Below are 23,185 nucleotides of genomic sequence, written 5' to 3' on the forward strand. Positions count from 1 at the left end.
CAAAAGAAATTGCAGGTTGAAGGATACATCGAAGAAGATGACAATGAAGCGTGTCCCAGCATTGCAGAGTGTGAGGAGAAACACACAAAATTGAGTGCAGTAGCATGCAGAGCATTTCAGAGAAAAAAAAAGCTTTATTTCTTTAAATAAAAATCTAAGGTTCTTTAACCCTTATAATTAAGGGTTGATTCACACACCTACTTCACATGCTTTGAAAGATTTTTTTATTTCTACCACACACACATATTGTTCACAAGCCATTAAAATGGGATGGTATTGTGAGGATGCATTCACATGTGGGTCTGCTCTGCCCGGCTTTGGCTAAAAGGCTTTGTAATTTTTATTTTCACCCATAATTGATGATGGGCAAATCGACCCCGAGCCTGTGTGCTCAAAACAAAAAAAATTGTAATTACCCATGGTATGAGGATCACCTTGCCTGAGCTCACCTAGAAGCTCAAAATGCTTGTCGCGTGATGTGTGCATGAGCGATGCACGTGTGAGGTGCATGTGCATGGGTTGGTTCCCACCCAAACTTCTACGTTCAAATTGGACTCAGTGGTTCCGTTGTGAGCGAGTCGGCTCAAAACAGACTTGGTGTCTAAGATGGTAGACACGCGCACACATGATTGGTTGATGGACACTCCAATGTATCATTGAGGGGGAGTGTTGAGAGATAGCGATTGCGTTTGTGCAATGCTACATTGATATAGGTGATGGATGATGGGTGAGTTGTGGAACACCTTGATTAAGAGGGGGTGTTGAGAGAGGTAATCGTGGTGTTGTGTGTATGTGGGAAAGCACCCTAGAGGTGCAAGATATTGTGGCAAGATAAGAATGCCACATGTAATATTGAATGGTGTGTGAGTGTTGACCAAAAGAAGTGGAAAAGGGAGTGCCACATGGATGATGATGTGTAAAGTGGGATAAGGCTAGAAAGCCTCTCCAAGTGCAACCCTAGCCTATAAATCTTGCACTTCTTGGTATAAATCTCTCAATTCAGCAGGGTCCACAAGAACCATTTTGGGTTTATGGTTGGGTCACATCCCCCATGCTAGCCTATAAGACTGATGGGATAGACCCACCCATGTCTTGTCCCATAACAGTGGGTCTCTAGATGTAGCTTCCATTTTTTGTCAATTCAAATTAACAGAACTTAGAATTGGTTTATATCTAAACCAATTTATTAAACCCAAAGTTTCATAAGAAATTAAGCTTTAAACCCTTTCCTTAATTGTCCAAATTATGCATGGGATTTTGGAAAAAACTACAAATATTTTTCCAATTGATCGTGTTCCAAAAAACCCTAAATTAATCAAATTCCATGTGCTAATTCTATGGCATAAAACCAAATAATTTGCTTGTGCATAAACTGCACATTTGTGCTCATCACATATGCGCAAAGCCTATCCCACATAATCCAAAATTTTAAAATCTATGTATGAATATTTATGACAGTATCAAATCACTTTACACCAACAAATAGTTCATTAATTATAACCCTTGATTATGCAAGAAAAATCACTTTACACCAACAAATAGTTCATTAATTACAACCCTTGATTATGCAAGAAAAATGCATGCATTTACCCCCATCACAAGGGCAAATAATGTATTTTTAAAATATTTATGTGCAAGGATTACTCCCCAAGCAAAAATCAAACATCAAGCCAACCATATAACATACTCAAAGTATAATATTACTTTCCAAACCATAAGCAAAACATGGTTACAAACCATTTAAAATAACTTAATAATTCAACCCAATTTTCTCATCAATCTCAACTCAAGAAAATTCACAAATTTTTTGTTGTACATGTTATTATATTCAAAGAACTAAATGCCCACATAATACCTCTAGATGACTAAGGTTGACAACTAAATTTAACCAGCTAACAAATTCCTTCTTCTACCATTCAAATGGGTATTTCAGAAGATATCAAAGCAAACCATTCACATTAATAAAATATACACTATTAACCATTAACTAAATCAATATTTGAAGTAGATAATCAATGTATTAATTAAGCATTAATCATGCTAATACGAAATGAAACACTCCTAGAAAGAGTTCATTTACATGTGTGTCCTCCCAAGATTGATACTCACAATTATATTCCCAAGAAGCACGTTCCAAGCCATCGTAAACATGCATATCTTATCATCACACAAACATGCAAACAAGGGAAAGTAAAGGGGTTCGGCTAGCTCTCGCTACCCATGCTCCAAACCACACATACATTGTGGGAAGCCACCCACCACAAGCTAGAGGTCAAAGCAATACTAGCAAGGCTCCAAACCACACATACATTGTGGTAATCCACCCCTAAGCTAGAGGTCAAAGAAACCCTAGAAAACCCTATACGAGGCACCCCTAGTCCTCACAATTGTCACTGGTGGCTAAACCACTAGGCTAAAACAAGTTGGGTTCATTGGGAGGCCCCTCTCCTAAGGTAAAGTTCTACATATAAACTCTTTCACAAATGAGCTACAGGTATAGCTAAACTAGTGGGCTAACACAATATGTTCCTTGGGAGGCCCCTCTCGCAAGGTAGAGTTCCACACATGAACTCTTTCACAAATGAGCCACAATGAGGTAGCTAATTATATACCTCGATGAGAAGTTCATACTACAATATAAACTATGTCTAGTTGGCCTCTGATACTAGCCAAATTAATTCCTATCACAGGACTTAACAATGGGCAGCGCATTGCTAATGCACACGTGTAAATTATGTTGATCTCGGGTCTTTTTTTGGGCATTAGGTATACTGGCAACACCTCAATGAAAATTACCTTTGGTGGGGTTGTAGTCGAGTTGGATTCATATAAGACTCGAGTAGCAAGACTGAGCTTTTTTGTTGGCCAAGCTAGTGTGCAAGCTAGATGTAGTTGCGGATAAACTTGCCTTGCTGTCAAGCTAGTGAGCGACGGCTAGAGGTGGCCGATTTTGAACATGACCATCATTCTTAAGATACCAATTGTCTCTTGCTAGTCTTATTTTACCTCTTGTTTTACCCTTTCCTTCACCTTGGTGATGATTTCTTCTTGGTTCTCAAGGCTCGAGCTCAAACTCACCTCTTGGTGATTTAATCTCATATATTAGGTAGAATATCCATTGATTATCTGCTCATTGGATCTAGTGGTTAAAACACTCCTAGTAAGAGTTCACTTATATGTGTGTCCACCCAAGACTCACACTCTACAAATATGTGTTTGATAAGCATGTTTAAGCAGCATGTCCAAGCCACTACAAACATGCATATTAGTAGATCATCACATGAACATGCAAATAAGGGAAAGTAAAGGGGTTTGGCTAGTACTCACCACCCAACCATAGGCTCCAAACCCAACCATAGCACACCCAACCACAGCACTTGTCACCCAACCATAGCACTTGCCACTCAATAGGATTTCTTGCCACATGTACAGTGTTGTAAGCCACCCCTAAGCTAGAGGTCAAGGAAACCATGGCAAGTCCAGTCCCATAGGGCATACTTGTCCCATACCATGCACCTTCTCAGCCCTCACAATTGTCATTGGTAGGACTAACCATTGGACTAACACAAGATGGGTTACTTGCCTTGGGCTAACACAAGATGGGTTACTTGCCTTGGGAGGCCCCTCTCCCAAGGTAGAGTTTCACACATAAACTTTCTTATAAATGAGCCACAATCCCAACTATATAGCCTAATGACCAGTTCAAACTGTAATAAAAACTATGTCGGCCTTGAATATTAGCCACATTATGTTTTATCATGGGACATAACATGAGGAAAACTCGGAGACAAAATTTGGATGTAGGGTGTAATACCTATGATCCACAATAACCAAGGGAACATACACACATACATCCTCAAGTCTTGTGAGCTCCTAGTCAAAAAACCAAGATATCTCTTGCACCTACTAACGCCTCTTTTAGTCTGCTAACATGAACAATAGGAGGATATAGATGTACTCCATCCGAGAGAGATGCAACATGAAGCAACCTCATTATAATCTTTTTCAAGTTCATAAAATTTTCAAGTCCTCATACCTAAGAGTCTTTTGGGATTCTCAAATATACCCATTATAGACTATCCTTTGCACTATTTATGGTATCTCTTCCAAACTGCAACATCTCTTGTTGATGATGTTTCAAGAAATCAATTGCGGCACCAACTCATACTTTCTCTGAGCTAATCATTCACAGGGCTCTAGGATGATATCCATAAATCAATATAAAAGGTCTCATCTTAGTAGTAGAATGCTTAGCACCAACTCGTAATTTCTCTAATCATCTAGGGGGCTCATCTTAGTAGCAAAATTATTAGCACTAATGTAAGCAAACTATACTAATAGAAGATACTCTTCCCAATTAGACTATCTCACAGAGACATATGCACTCCATGGTTTGACTCACACGTTCCAGTATGCCCATCAACAACCTCAATATGGTCAGATAAACTCATAATTAGCTTAGTGTACAATTTTTTGAGCACCTCACATCAAAATTGTTCAATGAATATAGGATCTTGATCACTAGCAATATCAACTAGAGAACCATAAATGCTAAACATTTTCTCAACAAACAAATGAGGAAGTTACATAGCTAAGACTTTCTCTCTCATAGGGATGAACCTGGCTATAGCTTAGTGAGTCAGCCCCAATGATCACCCAAATGACATTATTCCCCCTCTATCCATGGTAATCCGACCGCAAAATCCATAGAAATACTTTGCCATTTGTTTTCATATATTTCCAATGGCATCAGCAAGCCACCACATCTCAAGCATTCAGCTTTATATTGGGTTGGCACATTTCTAGCATGTTTCGACATTAGCCTTCAACTTTGGCTAGAAAAAATATCTTCTTACCAAATGCTACGTCCTCATCACCCGGAAGTCATGTCATGACACAAAAAAATGATTCAACGCCTTGCACAATCTATATGGGGTACACATACCTTTCTTTTTCATAATACTCCCTCAATCTAGTACTCATTGTGAACCATATCACATGTTCTACTAAAGTATCTATCTCTTGGATACAAGCCCTTGATAGAGTTAAAACGTTCAGACTGAATCTAAACAAAGCCCAGATGATTCACATGTCCCGGATCCTACTCAAGCCATCTATCTAACTCCTTCGTGTTTTAACTCATTAAAACATCTATCTAACTCCTTAGTCCATTACACAACCTTATACGTAATTTACTTTTCTTTTTCCACGCCTTTTGAAAGATTAGAAAGAGGTAATGTAATTTTTGCATAAAGGTTTGGAAGAAACTTACTAATCACAAAAAGGATTTGACCTAGATGATGGTCCTAGGAATCAACCACTCACACACCTTTCTGTTTTTTTCATAATCAATTCAAACATTGCTAATAGTAATAACGTGTCATAGGTACGCTAGCTCTTGCTTAAAGAAATAACATGTTATTTCTTTAGTAAACAAGACTTCCTTTCAGAGAACATCTGATACAATTATTAGATGTTAAGCGTGTTCCTACTATACACAAGGATATCATCTATCACAATCTATCACAAACTTTCCCAAATATGGATGAAAGATATCGTTCATCATCTGCTTTTTTGGTGCATTTGTGACTCCAAATGATAACACCAAGAAATCATAATGCCCATCCCTAGTCCTAAAACTAGTCTTAAAGATGTCACCCTCAAATGTTCTAATCTCATATAACATATTCTCATATCAATTTTTGTGAAGTATCATGCTCCACAAAGATGATCTTAAGGTCATCCATTCTTTATAAAGGATATTTATTCTTAATTATTAACTTATTAAACCCTTGTATCTATACACATCCTCTTATCCTTCTTGTCCACCAGTAAAATTCGTGCACTCTAATGAGATTTGTTGGGATATTTATTATTAATTTGTTAACTTATTGAGACCCCTATAATCTACACACATCCTCTTGGTCTTATCTTTCTTGTCCACCACTAGTAAAATTGGCACATCCCAAGGAGATTTATTAGGCCTCACATGCCCCATTTGGAGGTACTCTTGAAGTTTTCTAGCAATTTCATCCTCCTCAGATTTACTTAACATTAAGTCTTCCTAAACACTGGTGGGTGTACCCTAGGCAATACCTCAATCTTATGGTTTACACCCCTCTTTGTTGGAGGTAAACCAAGTCGTAGTTCTTTTGGAAACATGTCCAAACACTGAGACATAATCTCTCAAAAGTGACATTCCTTAGAAGTATTAACACTTCAAAAGATCAACACCTTTCGACTCGCCAAATCCATGGCACGAGAACTCGAGCTAGCTTATTGATCCCCAACTAGAAAGAATTGAATCACCCTTTTCTACCTTCATGTTGTAGAAAACAACTAGCATAGATCAACTTACTCGAATCAAAAAACACTCCATACTTACTCTTAATATAAAAAACATAAATATTATCACAACATGGCACTTCATTCTTAAGAACACAATAAAGAACATTAAATTCTTCATTACAAAACATTTAACAGTTTCCACTATCATCATGAGAAATCAGAGGATACTCAATAAAGATGACATTTTATTCATTGGACTAGAAAGGTATCCATACAATGTAAAATCCTTTTCATTATTTACAGAAGTGATTACATGATGGCTACAATCAAGATTTTCATTGGGGGTCTTGTGGAAAAACCACTCTTTGCCTAGTAAAACATATATCATATCGAAGTAAAAGAGATCTCTCATTTGCATTGAGCTACTCCAAACTTGATTTTTTTTTTTTTGGTCTCTTAATACTTATAGATTGGATCTGCTAAGCCTTATCTTCTCCACTCTTTTAAGGTAAGAAAGAAAGAACTCCTTATCTTTTGGGTGCTTGGGAGCTTGGTTTCTTTCTATTTAGAGCTCTATGAATGCAACAGCTGTATGCTCTATGAATACATAGGGCTTTATGCTCTCTGCTAGCCACATTATGTCCTATCACGGGGGGTGTTGCCAAGGCACCAAGAGCTTCTGTGGCATTGTCCCCGAATGTTTTTATGCAAAAAGTCTGTTTTTTTTTGGCATGTTTTTGAACACACCCTAAATTTGAAAACCTTAGAGATAAGGAGGTTTGTTGGCCAAACGAAGTGGGTGGAGTTGACGACATTCAAAAGAGAGAGAGAAAAAAAAGGCACCATTTTTTGTTTTAAAACTATATTTATTAATTCTTTTATTCTAGCTCGCTCAACAAGGGGGGTGTAGCTCACTTGGTAGAGCACTTGCATGGCATGCAAGAAGTACGGGGTTCGAGACCCCGCATCTCCAACATTTTCCTTTTGCAAAGCAACAAGACCCTTCCCAGGTGTTTCAATTAAAACATAAGACCACTTTTATTTCGGGTTACATGCTTTTCCTATAATTGCAGAATGTGAAAAAAAACATGGGAGGCAAGATCTCCCGTCCATCACTGTCGGCGAAACCACAAGCCTGCAAACGTATCAAAACATAAGACCATTAGGCCCTTTACAGACACCCTGTGATGATTGGAGGGGAGTGGCAGATTGTAGGATTTTGTGAAAAGTGTCAACTTTTTGATGGACATGGGTAATGTTGAAAAGCATTTGATCAATGCTTCATCCTTGTGTCGTGTCGTTTCTGTGGTGACAGATGTGCTCTCTTTTTGTAAGGCTCCCTTCCGTTGTGGTGAGCACCCGAGCACTTGGATGGTAACCAAGCATAGCCAGATGGTTAGGAGCAGCTTATGTCGACTTGGTACCCTGCCAGCAAACATGCATGCTTGAGCGGGCTATGTGAGTACTAGATAGCAAACCGATGACACATTGTTCTCACGTTTTGTGACCCGTTGGTTGTGGGAGATACATGAGTTCGTACGGAACATTGTTGTAGTCTAATATGGTCCAAGTCGTCATTTTGGACCAAGTCGTGGGTTGGCCAACGTGGCCGAACTACGTCCATGCCAACCCTAGATACCATATATAGACCAATTTGGCAACCTTGTTTTATCATCGATTTCATTGTGTTCAAGCACTCTTGCAAGCAAGACATCCTTCGTCCAACTTCTGTCTAGATCACCATCAAGGCTCCTTCCCCAAAGTACACAGGTGGGCGGCCACCATCAATTTGCAATTAGGTTTGCAAACAATAATTGTGTTTACTCTCCACTTCTTTCTGCAATTCAATGCTTTGTATTGTGTTGATCTTGCTTCCACTACTGTGAATTCTTAGAAGTCAATCTATAAAGCCCTTACTTGTCATGGTTTCTAACCTAGGGAGGCTAGGAGACTTGCACCCACACGACACAATTGAGACCCTCCCATTTTACCACTAAACTAATCCCAATTCATTGCTATGAGGCTGTCAGCCTACAGCCTCTGCCGAATGGACACCCCAGTATTTCCAGCTGGAAACTTGCAAAACCAAACTCAGAGGACTTCTGAAATGAACAACTCTTAGGCCCTCTAATCTAGAGAGACGCTTCACAAGTCAAAAGCCAGGTGTGTACATGCCTTAGTTTGCCTGCATAGCATGGTACACACAGTCCAGTATATATATAAAAAAAGTCAACTTTATAGTTTAAAAATATGTAGAAGTTTTCCTAAATTAACTTGAAGCCTACCCATGGCCGAATGCTTCATGCAACATGGGCATAGACCACATCCCTCGTGCACACACGTATTAGAAGGAACATTCATCGTCTTATGAGCTTAAATTTAAAGTACACATTTGGTGGCATTCCTATATTTGGCAAGGCTGACTAGATAATTCAGATCGCCATTAACTCAGGAGGTGCACTTTGCAAGGATGTGTATTACCATGAAAAGAAAGTAAAGAACCAACCTTTCTGCCATTAATCATCCTATCCAAGGTCTTACCCCTCACTTATTTAGATATGAAATTCCTTAAGACTTACTTTTGAGGCAAAGTTTTTACAAATATGCAAGGTGCAAGTGTGCATGGAGGCCAAACCCGACAGGTTCCTCCACTAGTAACAATTACTCAACAATCAGGTGAGAAAAAGATTTTTTTTTTTGCTCTTGCCTTTTAGTCCTGTGCTGGGAAACCATGAGATAATACAAGATCAAGAATAATGGTGGGCTGAAATAAGCTAATGTAGCTGGATATATACAAAGCTCAAACCTATAGCACCACCAATGGAGTGGTCACATCAATCATTGACCTAGGCTTAGCTTGTGCTTTTCTTCAGACTTGTATCTGATAATACAAGATCAAGAATAATGGTGGGCTGAAATAAGCTATGTAGCTGAATATGTATATATACAAAGCTCAAACCTATAGCACCACCAATGGAGTGGTCACATCCATCATTGACGTAGGCCTAGTTTGTGCTTTTCTTCAGACTTGCATCTGAATATCAAGGTGGCCCGCATAAATGGTAAACAATCTATGGATGTACAAGCTGGTGAAACCTTCACAATCTCCCAATGCCGAAGACTGCCTTGTCCCAAGCAAAGAGCAGATAAGTTACATGTTCTTATGTACTAAAAGCAGAGAGTCTGGCCATCCTGAATCCAATTTACAAATCTTTCAGAAAATAGCCCTTGAGACGCTGCTGCCCCTCTAGATCCAACCGTTCCAACATCCTCTCCATGGATGGAGTCCATGTCTTCTCTGCTTTCCCTTCTCACATCTCTGTCACCTTTCCATTTCTGTGATTTGGCCTTTATCAACAGTGCTGCTAAATCCTGGAGGGAAAGTTACTTTTATAAGTTACATGGAATTTGAAACACCAAATAATGGAAAAACCATCCAGCCTAAGATAACTTACTTGAAAATAGTCGTCGTGGTCATAGCTGTCTTCCAACTTCCTGAGAGTGTCAGAAAGAAACCCACTACCCTGCCAGTCATCGCTCCCTGTAGCAGTCACCAAGTACCTGTGCAGATGGAAGAGAGACTTGTCACAGCTTTACCTCCAGTTCACAAAGTAGAGGAAAAGCTTCCCTGCAGTATCACAACAATACATGCATCCATACACATGCACACATGAGATCTGCAAACACTCCATGGTATAAAGCATTCATGTGAGAAGTGAGCGAGGGAATACATGCATTCACACACGCACACATGATTGCCCCAAAAACACCTCGTAGTTAAGAGCAGTGGTATGGACAGTTGTGTAACTATAAGTAGGAATCCACACACGCATATATGTGATCTCTACAAACACTCCATGTTATTAATCGTTCACAAAAAATGACCTGCTGTCGTATGCAACTGTCATCAAGAAATCCTTGAAGTGAAACCAACGACAAACTTGGTTGGACAGAAAACTGCCACAAGTACACTCAGCTAAAGTTTAGCAGCTGGTTTTCTTGACTGTATATACAGTGAAGCCACCTATCTAGGATGGAGGACCATATTTGATCCCGAGATTTGGATGCCCCATGTATGGGTCATATATGTTTGTCACATCACATCATAAGTGACCTTTCACCCACCTTTTACAACCTTAGGAAAACAGAATAGTCCAACCCATCCATCCATCTAAATTTAAGGTACAGGAACTTAAAGCAAGACATAAGAAAAAGCTAAACCTTAAGTGAGACAATCTCACTAAGCTTGTATTGTCCTCAAGCTCACCTTTCCTGTGCATCCTCTTCGCAAGAGTTACCAGACGAAGACAACCAGTCAGCATCAACACAATCACTAAGCCCTTGAGCAGCATCCGTGCTCTTGTAAAGGGAACTATACAGGCTGAGAAGCAAGGATGGGTCTTCTCTTTCATGCCTGCACACGCCACCAGCTTTGAACTGCTCAGTGGTCCTTAAAACAAGGGCAAATAACCATTAAAAACAACAATTATATAGACTATTGGGGGAGCCCCGGCAGACAGGTCTGTGCCAGACGAACTTTTCCATTTTCAATCCTCATTCAATCTACAGTATGCATGTGTGTGTGTGTGTGTGCGTGCGTGCGGGGGGGGCGGGGGGGGGGGGGGGGGGGCGGTGGGGGCGGTGGTGGGGGTGGGGGGTCTCTTGTACATTTGTTTTATCAATGAAGCAGTGGTTTCACTTTTAAAAAAAGTGTGTGTGGTCAAACTTCTACATATATGTAATATATGTAATGTATGTATGCATGCATGCATGTGTGTATGCATATATGCATGTGTGTGTGTGAAGTATAGTAAGATGACCCATACCTCACATCTGAAAAGCTTTCGTAAACACCATCTTTTGCAAGGCATTTCTTCATTTCACCTTTGCAAATTTTCACGTCTCTCTTTGCCATACTGAAAGAGTTCTTAACTGAGAATGATTTATTGTTAAGATTAGAGTCCACCATTTGGAAGACTGCTTCTGGTAAAATAGTAGGATTTCCATTTTGCTCTAGCATGTTTCCAGCCGAAAGGGATCTTTTGAATGATAACCTGTGCAGAGGCCCACAGATGACAGAAGAAAAAAACAGTAGTCAAATAAATAAATCAAACATAAATGTGGAGAGAGCGTTTATAACCATGCCTTTTTTTCTAACACTACTTACCTCATGTCATTCATAGGATTATCTCCAGCTCGCCTAATTTGCAAATGGTTATCTGAATCTAGTTGCCAGAGTGCAAGCTTGCCAACTTCTGGACGAAAATGTCCTAGAAATCTGCTTGTTTTGGGAAAAGGTAAATTATATTAGTAGTAACCACTGCTAGTTACACCAGCACAAGAGAACTATACACATAAAGAGTAAAACTTCTGCTGGTCCTTGCCTGCAGAACTTTACATCTGCAGAATTTTTCAGATTTAAATATCCAAGTCCAATCCTTAAATGATTTGAATGCCATAGCTACCAAAAAAAAAAAACGGTTGCATTTATACACATGTATGTATGTACATTTGTACAAATGTATGTATTTTTTGTATGCATGCGTATATATGGATGTCTGTATGCATGTGTTTATATGTATGTATCTATAAGCTTTACAGGTAGGAGGCTATAATCATTAAGTACACCGAACATATGCGTGGATGTATCTATGCATGCATCTATATGGAAGTATGTACATATGTAGGCATGCTTGAACATACATGTGTGTATGTATCTATGTATGTATGTATGCTTATGGATGTATGCATGCATGCATGTACATGGATGTATGCATGCATGTAAATGGATGTGAACATGTTCACACATGTGATATCTATTTTCATCGGTGTTAAGGGTAAAGCTCACATGTTTATGGCATCCTGTTTTTCCCCATCAAAATAGGCATTGTTATAATGCCGCACAAGAGATCTGAAAATTTCCTGAGACTGGATCTTTGCATTCCATTTCCCTTGCCACTGTGAGAAAACCTGATCTTGACCAAGCAAAGGTTCAGGTTTACTAAAGTTCACTTACCACTGAAAGAATCGGTCAGCCTAAAACTACTTTTGTTTAAGCAGCCCTCACTCAGAACCCTAAAGCATCAAAACAGAACTATGAATCACCTTGTTATGAGCCGGTGATCCACCATACTGCAATGCAAGCACATCTCCCATATTCTCATACAACTCCATCAGTGTAATGGCTAAACTGCTATTTGAGCCGGCTCGAGAGGTGCTGCACAAACCAAGCACATGCATTTGGCGACCTAAAGCTGCCAACCCAAAAGCATACTGTGCCACATTCGTGCGATCAAGACAATCGATGCAATTCATCCTCAAAACTCCCTGTTGAAACATCATTCTCGCAGGCTGCTGATCAATAGCATGATGTTTTGACTCACTACATACAAAGGCATTTGGTATCAGTTCTGCCAAACAACCCCAGCTTTGTCAGCATGCAGACTTGTGGCTGCAGAATAGATCTACTAGAGAAGAACAAACTTCTCAATAAAATTGAGTGCCTCAACATTTGTGATCATGCTTCTATACAAGCAATGTCCACAAGCATACCTACTTTGATGCATCAGCAAGGAAGCTCGGAAGATCAATGTCAGAGTTGATTTCACTTGCATTTGCACTGTAATAAAACCCAATCAGGTCCAACACATCGACGGCTATCAATTCCAACACTTCCAACACATTTGCAGATTTGCTGCATGTGCAAGAAGTTAGACAGTCCATCAGATGATCTCATTCATTAAGCACGTCCACCAAGATTTACATACAAATGAATACGTTTGAAACCTTCATTCACAGACCTCTTTGAAAACATGTGAAAATCCAACTGGATGAACTTAATTCGTTTAGTTTTGGGTAAAATGTGATTCAGGTAAGCGACTGAGCTTGCGAATTCTCTGCAAAGGATGGTCTCTCGGGGCCTTTTCTCCACAGTCTGCACATCAGGGGCAAAATATATACATTAGAAACACATCTACTTTACCAAGTTATGGTGGCTTCACACACGTCCCCACCGGACAAGGTGTGACACTTACATGGCCCAAATACCATTGTTTCAAAAGCGACCTCCACTTCTTAACATCTTCACACTGTATGCATCCAACTGATCTAAAGATAGATGTCTGTTGTGTCCAGCATGTGTGGATCAGAATCACACCACGCAAAAAAGCTTGTAGTTCGTTGCTTGCATTATTGATGTGAAGTACAACTACCTACAGCTTGGCTTTTTTCAGAAGGTTTGCCTGCCAACTAGTCCAGGCCTAGCTTTCTTTCCAAAGGAAATCCTTGCATCCCTAAATTAAGTCATAATACAACAAAGATAGACTGCTGAAGTACCTTGACAAGATTTAAAACAACAATAGGGTCCCCATATCTTGCAGCAAGGTTCTGGAAGTGTAGACTTGTAGCCTCATAAGTGGGGTCATTCTTGTGTACTGCATAAGGTAAGCTTTTCTCAATACAAAAAAAAATCCCTTCAGAACAATGCAAAAAATCAAGCAAGAAAACGAACTTACATATGATGTCTGGTTTCGGACTAAGTACCGATGTTTCTTGGGACCAATACAGTGGTATAGAACCTCGGTGTTGAACAATAGAACTAATCTGATCCATCTTTTCTTCATGAACTAACTGTTCCGTCTCTACATCATTGGCCACTCTGCCTTTCCTATTAACGCCTCTCTTAAGGTACCTACAACAAAAACCACCGTGAGCTATACTATCAACTGGAATCCAAGAGGAATCTGCTTAAGAAAAAGATCTCTAAATGCTTGATGGAGAAATGAGGGAATACTGGGTCTCTTAAATAAACCCCAAAAAGGATCTTTTGTACCTTGTTCCTGCAAAATGTCTAGACCGTCTTGCAATCAGCGTCAGCGTGATACCAACATTCTCACAATCCAGTTTAACCTGCAAAACATGACATGTTAGATTTCTTCAATAACTCTTCTATGAATGCAGACACGTGTGAAGACATAAGTTTGCGCCATAACATTACAGAAAAATGCATGCGCTGTTAGCTCAACAAGCCCTCTACTTAGCTGCCCCAAACTATGTGCACTGAGCCCTGCGAACCTTCTGCTTAGCAGCCTGAGTAAAACATTTTGCCAGCAATGTGAAAGGCTTAGGCACAGTAAGTGGAATTGTGAGGCTCAGCAGCAGTGACCAATAGTACAGGGTGGTGATAGGGCATTTCATCCTGCCTGCCTTTTGCAGGCCCTACTCTACTCGGCCCCATCTCTCCATGCACCTAAGGAGTACATCAAGTGTAGGTAGTAAGACGGGAATAGTGCAACACCAATCTTTCTCTGTAAGATAGAGGGAGGGAAACAAACCAAAGCTAGCTATCATTCGACCATGGGAGGGATTAATAAGGCTATCTATTTGTCCTGCTACTGAGAGCATCTAAAAGTGGAGGAAATTAGCGGCAGATGGAGACAAGATTTATAGAGCTCCCACATAAGAAAGTTCCATCACTAATAATCTTCTGCCTTGCATTTTTTATTCCCTTTCCTGCATGTACCTGCACACAAAAAGCTCCATGACATTAACCATCTCACTGGGCTTTGACCCTATACCATGGCGTAGCTGCAGGCATTCAAACTGCTTGGAAGGAGTAGGCAGAGACAGAAGCAGAGACAAGAAGGAAACAAGCCATATAGGGAGATGAGTGCAGTGAGGGAAAGTAGAACGTGGTGATCTGACCCTGAGGTTGTAGGCACGGAGAACAAGTTGTGTGAATCAATCAGTTGACAAAGAGATTATACTGACCGTAAAGATGTTAGATCCAGGTTCCTTCAATCTATCAAAGGCTACAATATTGCTTTTATAAGCGGTGCTTTTTGTAGAAAAGTGAATTGCATTTGTTTGTGCTGTACTTCTTTGGAAAGCTTCTGAGAGGATGGCTACATGCAAATGGGCACTACAAACGCCTCTCCTTAAGCTTGATGACAACCTTGGTGGCTCCAACAGCAGCTCATTAAATCATGTGTGAATTGCATTTGCAGGAGGAACTTTTGTAGAAGGCTTCTGAGAGGATGGCTACAACTACAAACGCTTCTCCTTAAGCTTGATCCCAACCTTAGTGGCTCCAGCAGAAGTTCATTGAATCATGTCAGAATAGAATTCAAACGATACAAACAGTTCAAGAGCTTATGTGAAGGACTTATATATATAAACTGATAAAAATTTCAGGTTATATCCCAAACTCAATAAACCAAAGTGCAAGCTTGACTCTACATCAGTCTACTCACAAAACTCCAAATCATCAAATTGATCATGATAACATGAACTACATGCTCTGACATCCCCTCTCATGTTATCCATGCGTGCTATCACATGCACGACAGCTGGTTGGACAATTGCACTGCTTTGGATTAAAAGAACTTGGCCACAACTTGAACTGAGACTTCAAAAGAAATCAGCATGGATGACATGAGAGGGGATGTAACATGGCAAAAAGATATAACACTGCAAAATTCAGGTTATTTCCCAAACTTTAAAAGAACCAAAGTACGATTTTAACTCCATAGAGTGAAGGCCTTACCTGTCTGAAATATCCGTGGACTAAAGCCACTGTCCAATGGGAGCTTTTAAGTTCATCCCGAAACTCACGGGTGAGAAACGAATTCCAAACAAACATGTCATCATAAGGCATTCTCTCTACTTTCCCTGCCTTCACATTCCTCTGCAAACTCCACATAATTCGATAGGTATGACTGTAGAAGAAGTCCCTAGAGAGATCGATCAAATTGAACAACCTCTTGTATCTGGCACAAAATTGGAAAACTATATATGTAAGGCCCTTAAAAGTGTTTTCACCTACAATCTGCACAGCCCAAAAGTGTGCACGCACACAATTCGCACTCAACGATCTGTAAACCAACCTGTTTTCAGCTTTTGAGCATGTGGGATCTGTCAAAACCGAAGAAACTTTCACCAGCCGGCTTTCACATATTCCATAAATAGAATGTCCACATATGTTACCAAGCAGCCGGCGCTTTGTAATAAGAATCATATAGTATGGCTCCAAGAATTTGATGAAGCCTGCAATCAAAAACAAAGAAAAAGCCCCTCAATTCCTGTACTAAAATGCAAAGCTTAGGAATGTCGTTGTGAGCCTCTTATTCAAATGCTGCCTCGACAGGGATATACTGACCAACGATTCCATAGGCCTTTGCTACAAAATTCACTCCACCACAGGAACGGTTCCCCTCAGCTAGCCTGCTTATGAGATCATCGCAATCCTGTCGTGTGTAAACAGCTGGGTCCTCGTAAATGTTAAGCTCCGAGAGCTCTGACCTATCGATCTTCAAAACTCTCCACCGAGCCCTGCTTGTATCCCTTCCAATCAGGTAGAATCTCTGCAAATCGTAGCATGATGAGTTGTGGCAAAGGCAAAGCAGAAACAGACTCAAAGGGCTGTAAAACTTTGAAGGTTAAAGAAAAGGTGTCCATGGCCAATCCTGATCGGCCATTGAAATTCTTGTAAAACAAACAGGACTGCATCTCAGGAACAACAAGCATACAACCAAAAGTTATACCTCTCTGATGTGCCTATGATAAATGTCCATGACACTCTATGGAAATGTCATTTTGAACATAACTGCCTTCAAGAGAGTCTACTCACACAAGCTCAAATGTCGACTTCATCATGCACAGAAAAGACTTCATGCTATAGCATCCCCACTCACATCATTCGCACCAAAAAGTAGGTACAAGTTCCTTAGAGAGTCTCTTATCACTTCTCTGGAGGTGAAGGAGACTTTACCTTCATTATAGATTCTTTTTTTTCCATGAGTAGATTCTTCTGTAGTCACAAGGTTTGATACCTGCCCGGAGGAGGCTTGGTCTTTCCCTGTGGCCGCAAAGCCACGATACCAATAGGGACCTGCGGGGCATTGTCATTTCTTCTGAGGTGAAGAGCACTAAAAAGTAGAGCAATCATACGTATGAAGCTTAAACAGCAAGCCCGGATAGGGCCTGTTGGAGATCATGAATGGCGTCTACAGGTCAGCGTCTTACCACTCAGGCACAGCCCAAGCACGAAATTTAACAGTAATCAAATCCTCAACCACGAATTGGGATGTGAAACAAGCCGACCTGAATTGGGTTCTAACTGCCAAAAAGGGGGGGGTCACTTTTTGATGCAAAGGGAAACGTGAGCCGAAACCATACAATTTCTGACCCAAACATGGCCATGACATTGCAGACAAGCCATTATCACACGAATAAACATGTACTACAATGAGAGGCAAAAAGCAAAAGAGTGGTAATTACCGTCTGTGTTTCGTAAAGGGTGAATTTCTGCAGGGAGTAAATGCTAGACTCCGCAACAGGCCGTGTGCTTTTGGGGCGGCTCATGGCGGCTCTGGGCTGGTCTGCGCTGTGCTTTCTAAACCCAAATGTTTTAAGGACTTGGAAAAATCGAAGCCCGCCTCCGACCGCCCGACGAGTTGCTTTTCAGAATACCGCCCGACGAGTTGCTTTTCAGAAGAAGCAACCTCTGCCGCAACAAAGCGCTTGTTTCTGATGAACCCAACAGAGAGCAAAGAAAACCTTAGGGTTGCTTTTTTTCTTCACGAGGAAGCTCCAAGTCCGCAAGCGAGGAAGAGCCATACGAAGGGCACAGGGAGGAGAAAAGCAAAAAAGACAGAGGTGAAAACTAACTGAAGGGACCAAGAGAAGGCGGGTAGAAGAGGAAGAGGAAGAGGAAGGAGGATGAGAGGCAAGCAGAGGCGGCCATGGCTAAAACTAAAAGCATGTTGGTGATTTGATCTCTGTTTTTTCTCGGTGACGCTAGGCTAAGTACGACTGGGAGAAGGTGCCGCTGCCGACGTGGCCAGTCCACGTCAGGAGTCAAGCGCGGCGGCGGGCTCCACACAAAAACAAAATCAAGCAGTATCAAGCTGCCAACTGGAAAGCTCCCGCCACTTGCCAGTACAGGGCCGTGTAGACACGCCATCGGGTTTGTTTAGCACAAGTGTCGTGGTGCGCCTGCCAACGTGCCCCGTGTGGTGATGTCACGTGGATGAGATGAGAAGCCCACGTTGGCAAAATGGACCCCACTTGCCTCAACACTAAAGGGCACGGGACACTGGGGAAGCCAAAGATTTGGGATCGAGGGTGGGAAAGTGGGGGGACGCTGGCGGCTTCAATCTGGGCCGTCGGATGCAGTGAACTCGGGTAGCAACTGGTGAACTCGGGTTTCGGCTGAGCTGGCGCCCCAAATCGAAATTTAAAATAAACTCAATAGCCACGTTGGCTTGACGTGGAGGGCAGGCTTCTCCAGCGTGGCTTGCAAAAGGGCAGAATTTCAAATTTGTATGATGACGTCGTAGAGCATGTGTTGCATGTGTTCTGTAAAATCACCACGGCTATGGAAAGCTCTTCTCAGGAATCACTCAGATTGATTCCAGATTTAAACCAGGTACACACACACACAAAAACTCACACTTGCCAATCAACAGGCTCTCTCTCTCTCTCTCTCTCTCTCTCTCTCTCTCTCTCTCTCTCTATGTGAAGAGCCCCTTACTTAGGTTGATTTTGGATTTAAACCATGCACACACACACTGGATTTAAACCACGCATGCGTGCGCGCATGCACGCACACACACACACACAATTTTGCCACTTGAAATCAGCTTTTCTCTCTCTCTCTTTGAAGAGGTTTTTGCATTGAAGCTAAATGGATGCTCAATGAATATTGAAAACATGGGTCAATCAAGCCATCTAAAACAGAGACCACCTCATCTTTGCGAGAACAGATAAGAAAGAAGCGCTCATGGAGGGAAAAATGCATACATTGATTGCAACACTGTGTCTTGAGCAAAGCCTTGTAGGGGATACTTCTAGCCGTAGCGCTTCATTCATCATCCAATGTTTGATTACTTCTAGGACTAGCAGACCCCCCATAGCTTGTCATTGGCTTTGTGGACATTCGTAGAGCGGAGGGTGACATTACCTTTGAAGTGGCATTAGTTATAGAAAGGTTTGCCCTTCCTAGTGCCCTACATTGTTTTCATAGCCATAATAAAATTAGCAAACGATGCAAAAACTTGTTTTAAGAACATGTCCTACCTCTCTCTGCCTATCTAACTTGGACTTCAATAGCAGGTTGATTGGAATCCAACGAGTGACACAAGTGACTTCGCGGTGCCATGGCAGGCTAATTGGAATGCATCAAATGAGGCTGATTGGAATGCATCCAATGACACAAATCAGTTCATATTGGATGAGTATTTAGATAATACAACAAGTAGTGACACTACATCAAGTGACGACGCAGATGTATGTGACCTCTTCCAAGATGATAATGAGGGTGTTTTTCCAAGTTCATGGAGTACACCTAGGCTTGATTCATGGGGGGCATTGGATCCATTTACATATACATCAAGCTTTTTTTTCTCTTTCGATGAGAAGAGCTTCTCCTTAATGGAGAAAGATCTTAGAGGAGCTCTCACAGTGACGCTTCCAACATTAAAAGCACACGATGCAAGAGACTTGTTGGATTTGAAGAGGTGGAAAAGAATAAGAGAAGAGCTTTGTTTCAGCCCGCTTCACCTTTGCCTATGTTCGAAATCAACAGGATTGAAAATAGCATACATTGAAGATTGGGAGCGTATTGTCATGGCAGCCCATCGTCCTCTTGAGCATGGTGTTCATCATGGTGTGAATGCCACTATCAATGCAATCAAGGCAGAATGGTGCACCGACAAGAGGAGGCATGGAATTTCTCTTGACTATGTGAAAGATAGGATTATCGCTTGCGGCTGCCTGCTTACTGAGGTCGGGGAACAGACCCCTACGAGCAAAAAGACCATAGCTCCAGCATCAACAATTGTCACAATTAAGTCTCAAGTCAATCAAGAGTTGACCAACATCATGATCAAGCACCAAACAAAGCTAGTATTACTTCGATCCACAAAGAAGCATGGACCATCCAAGTGGGTGCAAGAGTACATGTGCCATAGGGCAGGAAGTATTGCTCGGAGAGGTGCTAACAAGAGAAGATTGCGGAGGTCCAAGAGGTGTGGGTGTCCCTTTAAGGTGGTCTTGCAGCACTCTCATGACACAGAGAAGGTGACCATGCTAGTTCATGATGTTCACGAGGGACATATACCAGGCTCACGTGTTGACCTCTATTACTTGCCCGTGCACCCACGTGTGATTGCTTGTTGCATGGATGACTTGTTCGACGTAGGGACATGTCGTCATGTGGCAAAAATGTCTACATCAAAAGAAAGATTTCACATACAGAATGCCTTGCCATTAGATCGTGTAATCTTTCGCTTCTTCATGATACCAAAAGAGGTGCAAATGATGTCATATCAAATGCGCACACAAGGTACTTTGCTTTGCTTTACCAACAATTCTCCTTGTAACTTTTGGTTGTTTTATACTTCTAATCTGCCTCTCTATCCTTGTAGGAAGATGTACAAACAATGATTGGGCTGCGATGTTTGGAGAGGCTCTTCGTTTGCAAGAACAGAACAAGGTTCTTTATGTTCAACCTTACAGCCAACGTTCTTTATGTTTGAAGCTCTTTCCCCTATTCTTGCCTCTTTATTCATCATGATTTCTTTGTAGGTTCTTTATGTTCAACCTTATAACCCACAAGCCTCTGATGAAAGTAAACGACCCTTTGTCCTCATCATTCAAGATGAGTGGATGCTACAAATTGCTCTTCGTTTCTCACGACACAACACTTGGGCAGTAGATAGCACATTCAAGACAAATGTCTTTGGTTTGCCCCTGTATGCTGCAGTTTTGCCCAACCAAAATGGCATGGGTATTCCAATATGGCTCATGCTATGCACTAATGACATCGGCACTAACCAAGAAAGTGTAGCCTTGGAGTTGACCTTCAAGATGATCTTCACAAGGTTGCATGGAGTTCGTCCGACGGCTATTATCATCGACAAAAACCAGCAAGAGTTGGAAGCCATTATGAAGATTGTTGATGTAGACCCCTATTGCTGGACACAAGATGAAGAAGGGAGACGACACCAAATTGCATGCCATGTCTTGCTATGCTGGTTTCATGTTAAGAAGGCATGGGTAGAGAACCTCCTACCGCAAGTAAGTCACCTTTTAAAAGCTAGATCCATTCTATTGTGCATATCATTATCAGGTGGTATGTATATTCATTTTATTTTGGTTGTGTAGGTTCCAAAAGAGAAGCGAGATGATGTGTATAGTTCCTTGTCAAATCTAATGCAAATGGCAAGTGAAGAGGCATTTGAAGAGAGATACCAAGAGCTCTTGCAGAGATATTCAGCGTATATCAATGTTCAACGATACATCTCGAATGGATGGTGTGCCACCACATGCATGTGGCGGAGAAGGTGGCCAAAGTTTGGGCGTCTATTTTCACATGGAAATGTGGATACAACAAACTTGGTCGAGAGGCTCTGGCAATACATCAAGTACACTCTTCTTGATGCAAAGATAAATAGATCAATTCTAGTTCTGTTACATGCTATTGCAGGGGATTCTCTAACGGGCACTTACATCGGCGGAACGCTACTTGAGTTCTTTAAGAACAAACAAGAAATAGGTAATGACCTCTTTTTTTCTCTTGTGGCTTGTCCCCCCTTTGTTGCTTGACACTCATGAAGAAAAGGTGTCGTGATACTAACCAGCTTTACGTACTTTTCAGCTGATTCTCAACGTTTTAGTATTCATGGATCAAGCAAGAGTCATACGTCCAGATTAGCAACAGGTGAAGAAATCTTGAGAAGATTTGAGGCTAGTTCGTCCACCCTTCAAGTGATTGATGAGTCCACTTTGCTATTCAAAATCTTGAGTATGTCTTCATCTTCGCAATGGTATCATGTCAGTGTTCAGTCCAACTATTGCGATTGTCCAAGTTGGGGATCTGATTGTAAGCATCTTTATGGAATCCGCCTAATAATTCAACATCATTTTCCACATCTACATGCCATTTTCCCTGTCCTTGATAGTCTTCATTCTCTAAGTCAAATGGACGAGGACATTGATGTTGGGCTAAGTGAGCAGGACATGCCAGATAACATAAAGAGTGGTGAGTGCAAGGTTGTCAACATCAATGAGCAGATAGCTTGCTGCATTCAAGACATGAAAAGGGTTCTACATGTTTTGGAAGAGAATCTATCAGCATGTGACACCAAGTTGAAAGAAGCAATACTCCAGCAATTGAGCATCTCACAGAATAATATTTCAGCTTTGATTATCCCAAAGGAGATTGATTTGCCAATGAGGGGGTCCATCAAACAAATCCAAGCTCATGTTACGCTTACTCGGCTTGGTCACGGGAGACCGCATGAAGTAGCTACAACCGTATGTGATCAAGAGATAGCCTGCTCGCCTCCAACAAAACGTGCTTGTATGACAGGGGTCTTGAGACGTAAGCATCAACGTGGCAGGAGTCGGGTGCGGTTTGACAAGAGACCTCGCATATTTTGTCACCATTGCTGTAGTAAAACTCTCCTAGTTGATCCTATACAAAGTCACTCGTGCCATACATGCCACGCGCTCCTTCCCCTTTCAAGTAGACATGCCCCAGTTGGTTCAGAGGCTCCTCTTATTAACCGAGCTGTTAACCTCTACAACAACCTTTGCATTGAAAAGGGACTACTCATCTCATGTATGTATGGGTCACTTGAAGATGAGGAGAGGCACTTCACTATGCATTTATCTAATGGTTCAGTACTCGAGAAGGTCCTTGCATCCGAGCAAAGGATAATACTTGTATATTAATAATGCAGATGTATTCAACTTGTACATTATATCATTTTGGAACGAGTGAGGAGATTTTTTGTCCATTTTGGTATAACCTGCTGCTCTAAAAACCAAATGTATATGCTTATTTTGGATCAGCTGGAGACTCAATGTTTTGTAAATTTGTATGTATGTTGTT

At 41.2% G+C, this 23,185-nt stretch overlaps 2 protein-coding genes across 3 annotated transcripts; one reads left to right on the forward strand and one right to left on the reverse strand.

Annotated features, from left to right (window-relative positions):
- Positions 1–8,962: 8,962 nt before the first annotated feature.
- Positions 8,963–18,091, reverse strand: LOC147612662 (phosphatidylinositol-3-phosphatase SAC1-like). Of its 2 annotated transcripts, XM_086783234.1 has the most exons (16): positions 17,566–18,091; positions 16,445–16,649; positions 16,173–16,332; positions 15,833–16,055; positions 14,120–14,196; positions 13,803–13,978; positions 13,624–13,721; positions 13,089–13,222; positions 12,845–12,982; positions 12,394–12,670; positions 12,137–12,258; positions 11,456–11,566; positions 11,115–11,342; positions 10,556–10,702; positions 9,744–9,849; positions 8,963–9,660 (listed from the first exon to the last, which is right to left on the reverse strand). In XM_086783234.1, the coding sequence occupies exons 1-16, from the start codon at positions 17,647–17,649 to the stop codon at positions 9,457–9,459; spliced, it is 2,490 nt and encodes an 829-aa protein (XP_086639360.1). In that variant the 5' UTR covers positions 17,650–18,091; the 3' UTR covers positions 8,963–9,456. The 2 variants fall into 2 exon arrangements, with proteins under 2 accessions (XP_086639360.1, XP_086639361.1); XM_086783235.1 differs by lacking the exon at positions 10,556–10,702.
- A 266-nt stretch (positions 18,092–18,357) lies between these two features.
- LOC147612663 (uncharacterized) lies at positions 18,358–23,132 on the forward strand. The gene is made up of 6 exons (XM_086783233.1): positions 18,358–18,715; positions 19,402–20,632; positions 20,715–20,782; positions 20,875–21,366; positions 21,454–21,844; positions 21,947–23,132. The coding sequence occupies exons 1-6, from the start codon at positions 18,665–18,667 to the stop codon at positions 23,023–23,025; spliced, it is 3,312 nt and encodes a 1,103-aa protein (XP_086639359.1). The 5' UTR covers positions 18,358–18,664; the 3' UTR covers positions 23,026–23,132.
- Positions 23,133–23,185: the final 53 nt, after the last annotated feature.

The sequence above is a fragment of the Cibotium barometz genome, chromosome 45 (assembly GCF_041138505.1).
Source record: "Cibotium barometz isolate CiBa-2024 chromosome 45, ASM4113850v1, whole genome shotgun sequence".
NCBI lineage: Eukaryota > Viridiplantae > Streptophyta > Polypodiopsida > Cyatheales > Cibotiaceae > Cibotium > Cibotium barometz.

Bases quoted from the DNA above. Each gene is read 5' to 3' on its own strand.
- LOC147612662 (XM_086783234.1), bottom strand. From the start codon at position 17,649: ATGAGCCGCCCCAAAAGCACACGGCCTGTTGCGGAGTCTAGCATTTAC. The intron at 14,197-15,832 runs GTAAGGCCTTCA...CATGTTTTGCAG, and splicing joins TCCACGGATATTTCAGACAG to GTTAAACTGGATTGTGAGAA. The intron at 12,983-13,088 runs GTCTGTGAATGA...TTGCACATGCAG, and splicing joins TTTCACATGTTTTCAAAGAG to CAAATCTGCAAATGTGTTGG.
- LOC147612663 (XM_086783233.1), top strand. From the start codon at position 18,665: ATGGAAAGCTCTTCTCAGGAATCACTCAGATTGATTCCAGATTTAAAC. The intron at 18,716-19,401 runs GTACACACACAC...CTTCAATAGCAG, and splicing joins TGATTCCAGATTTAAACCAG to GTTGATTGGAATCCAACGAG. The intron at 20,633-20,714 runs GTACTTTGCTTT...CTATCCTTGTAG, and splicing joins ATATCAAATGCGCACACAAG to GAAGATGTACAAACAATGAT.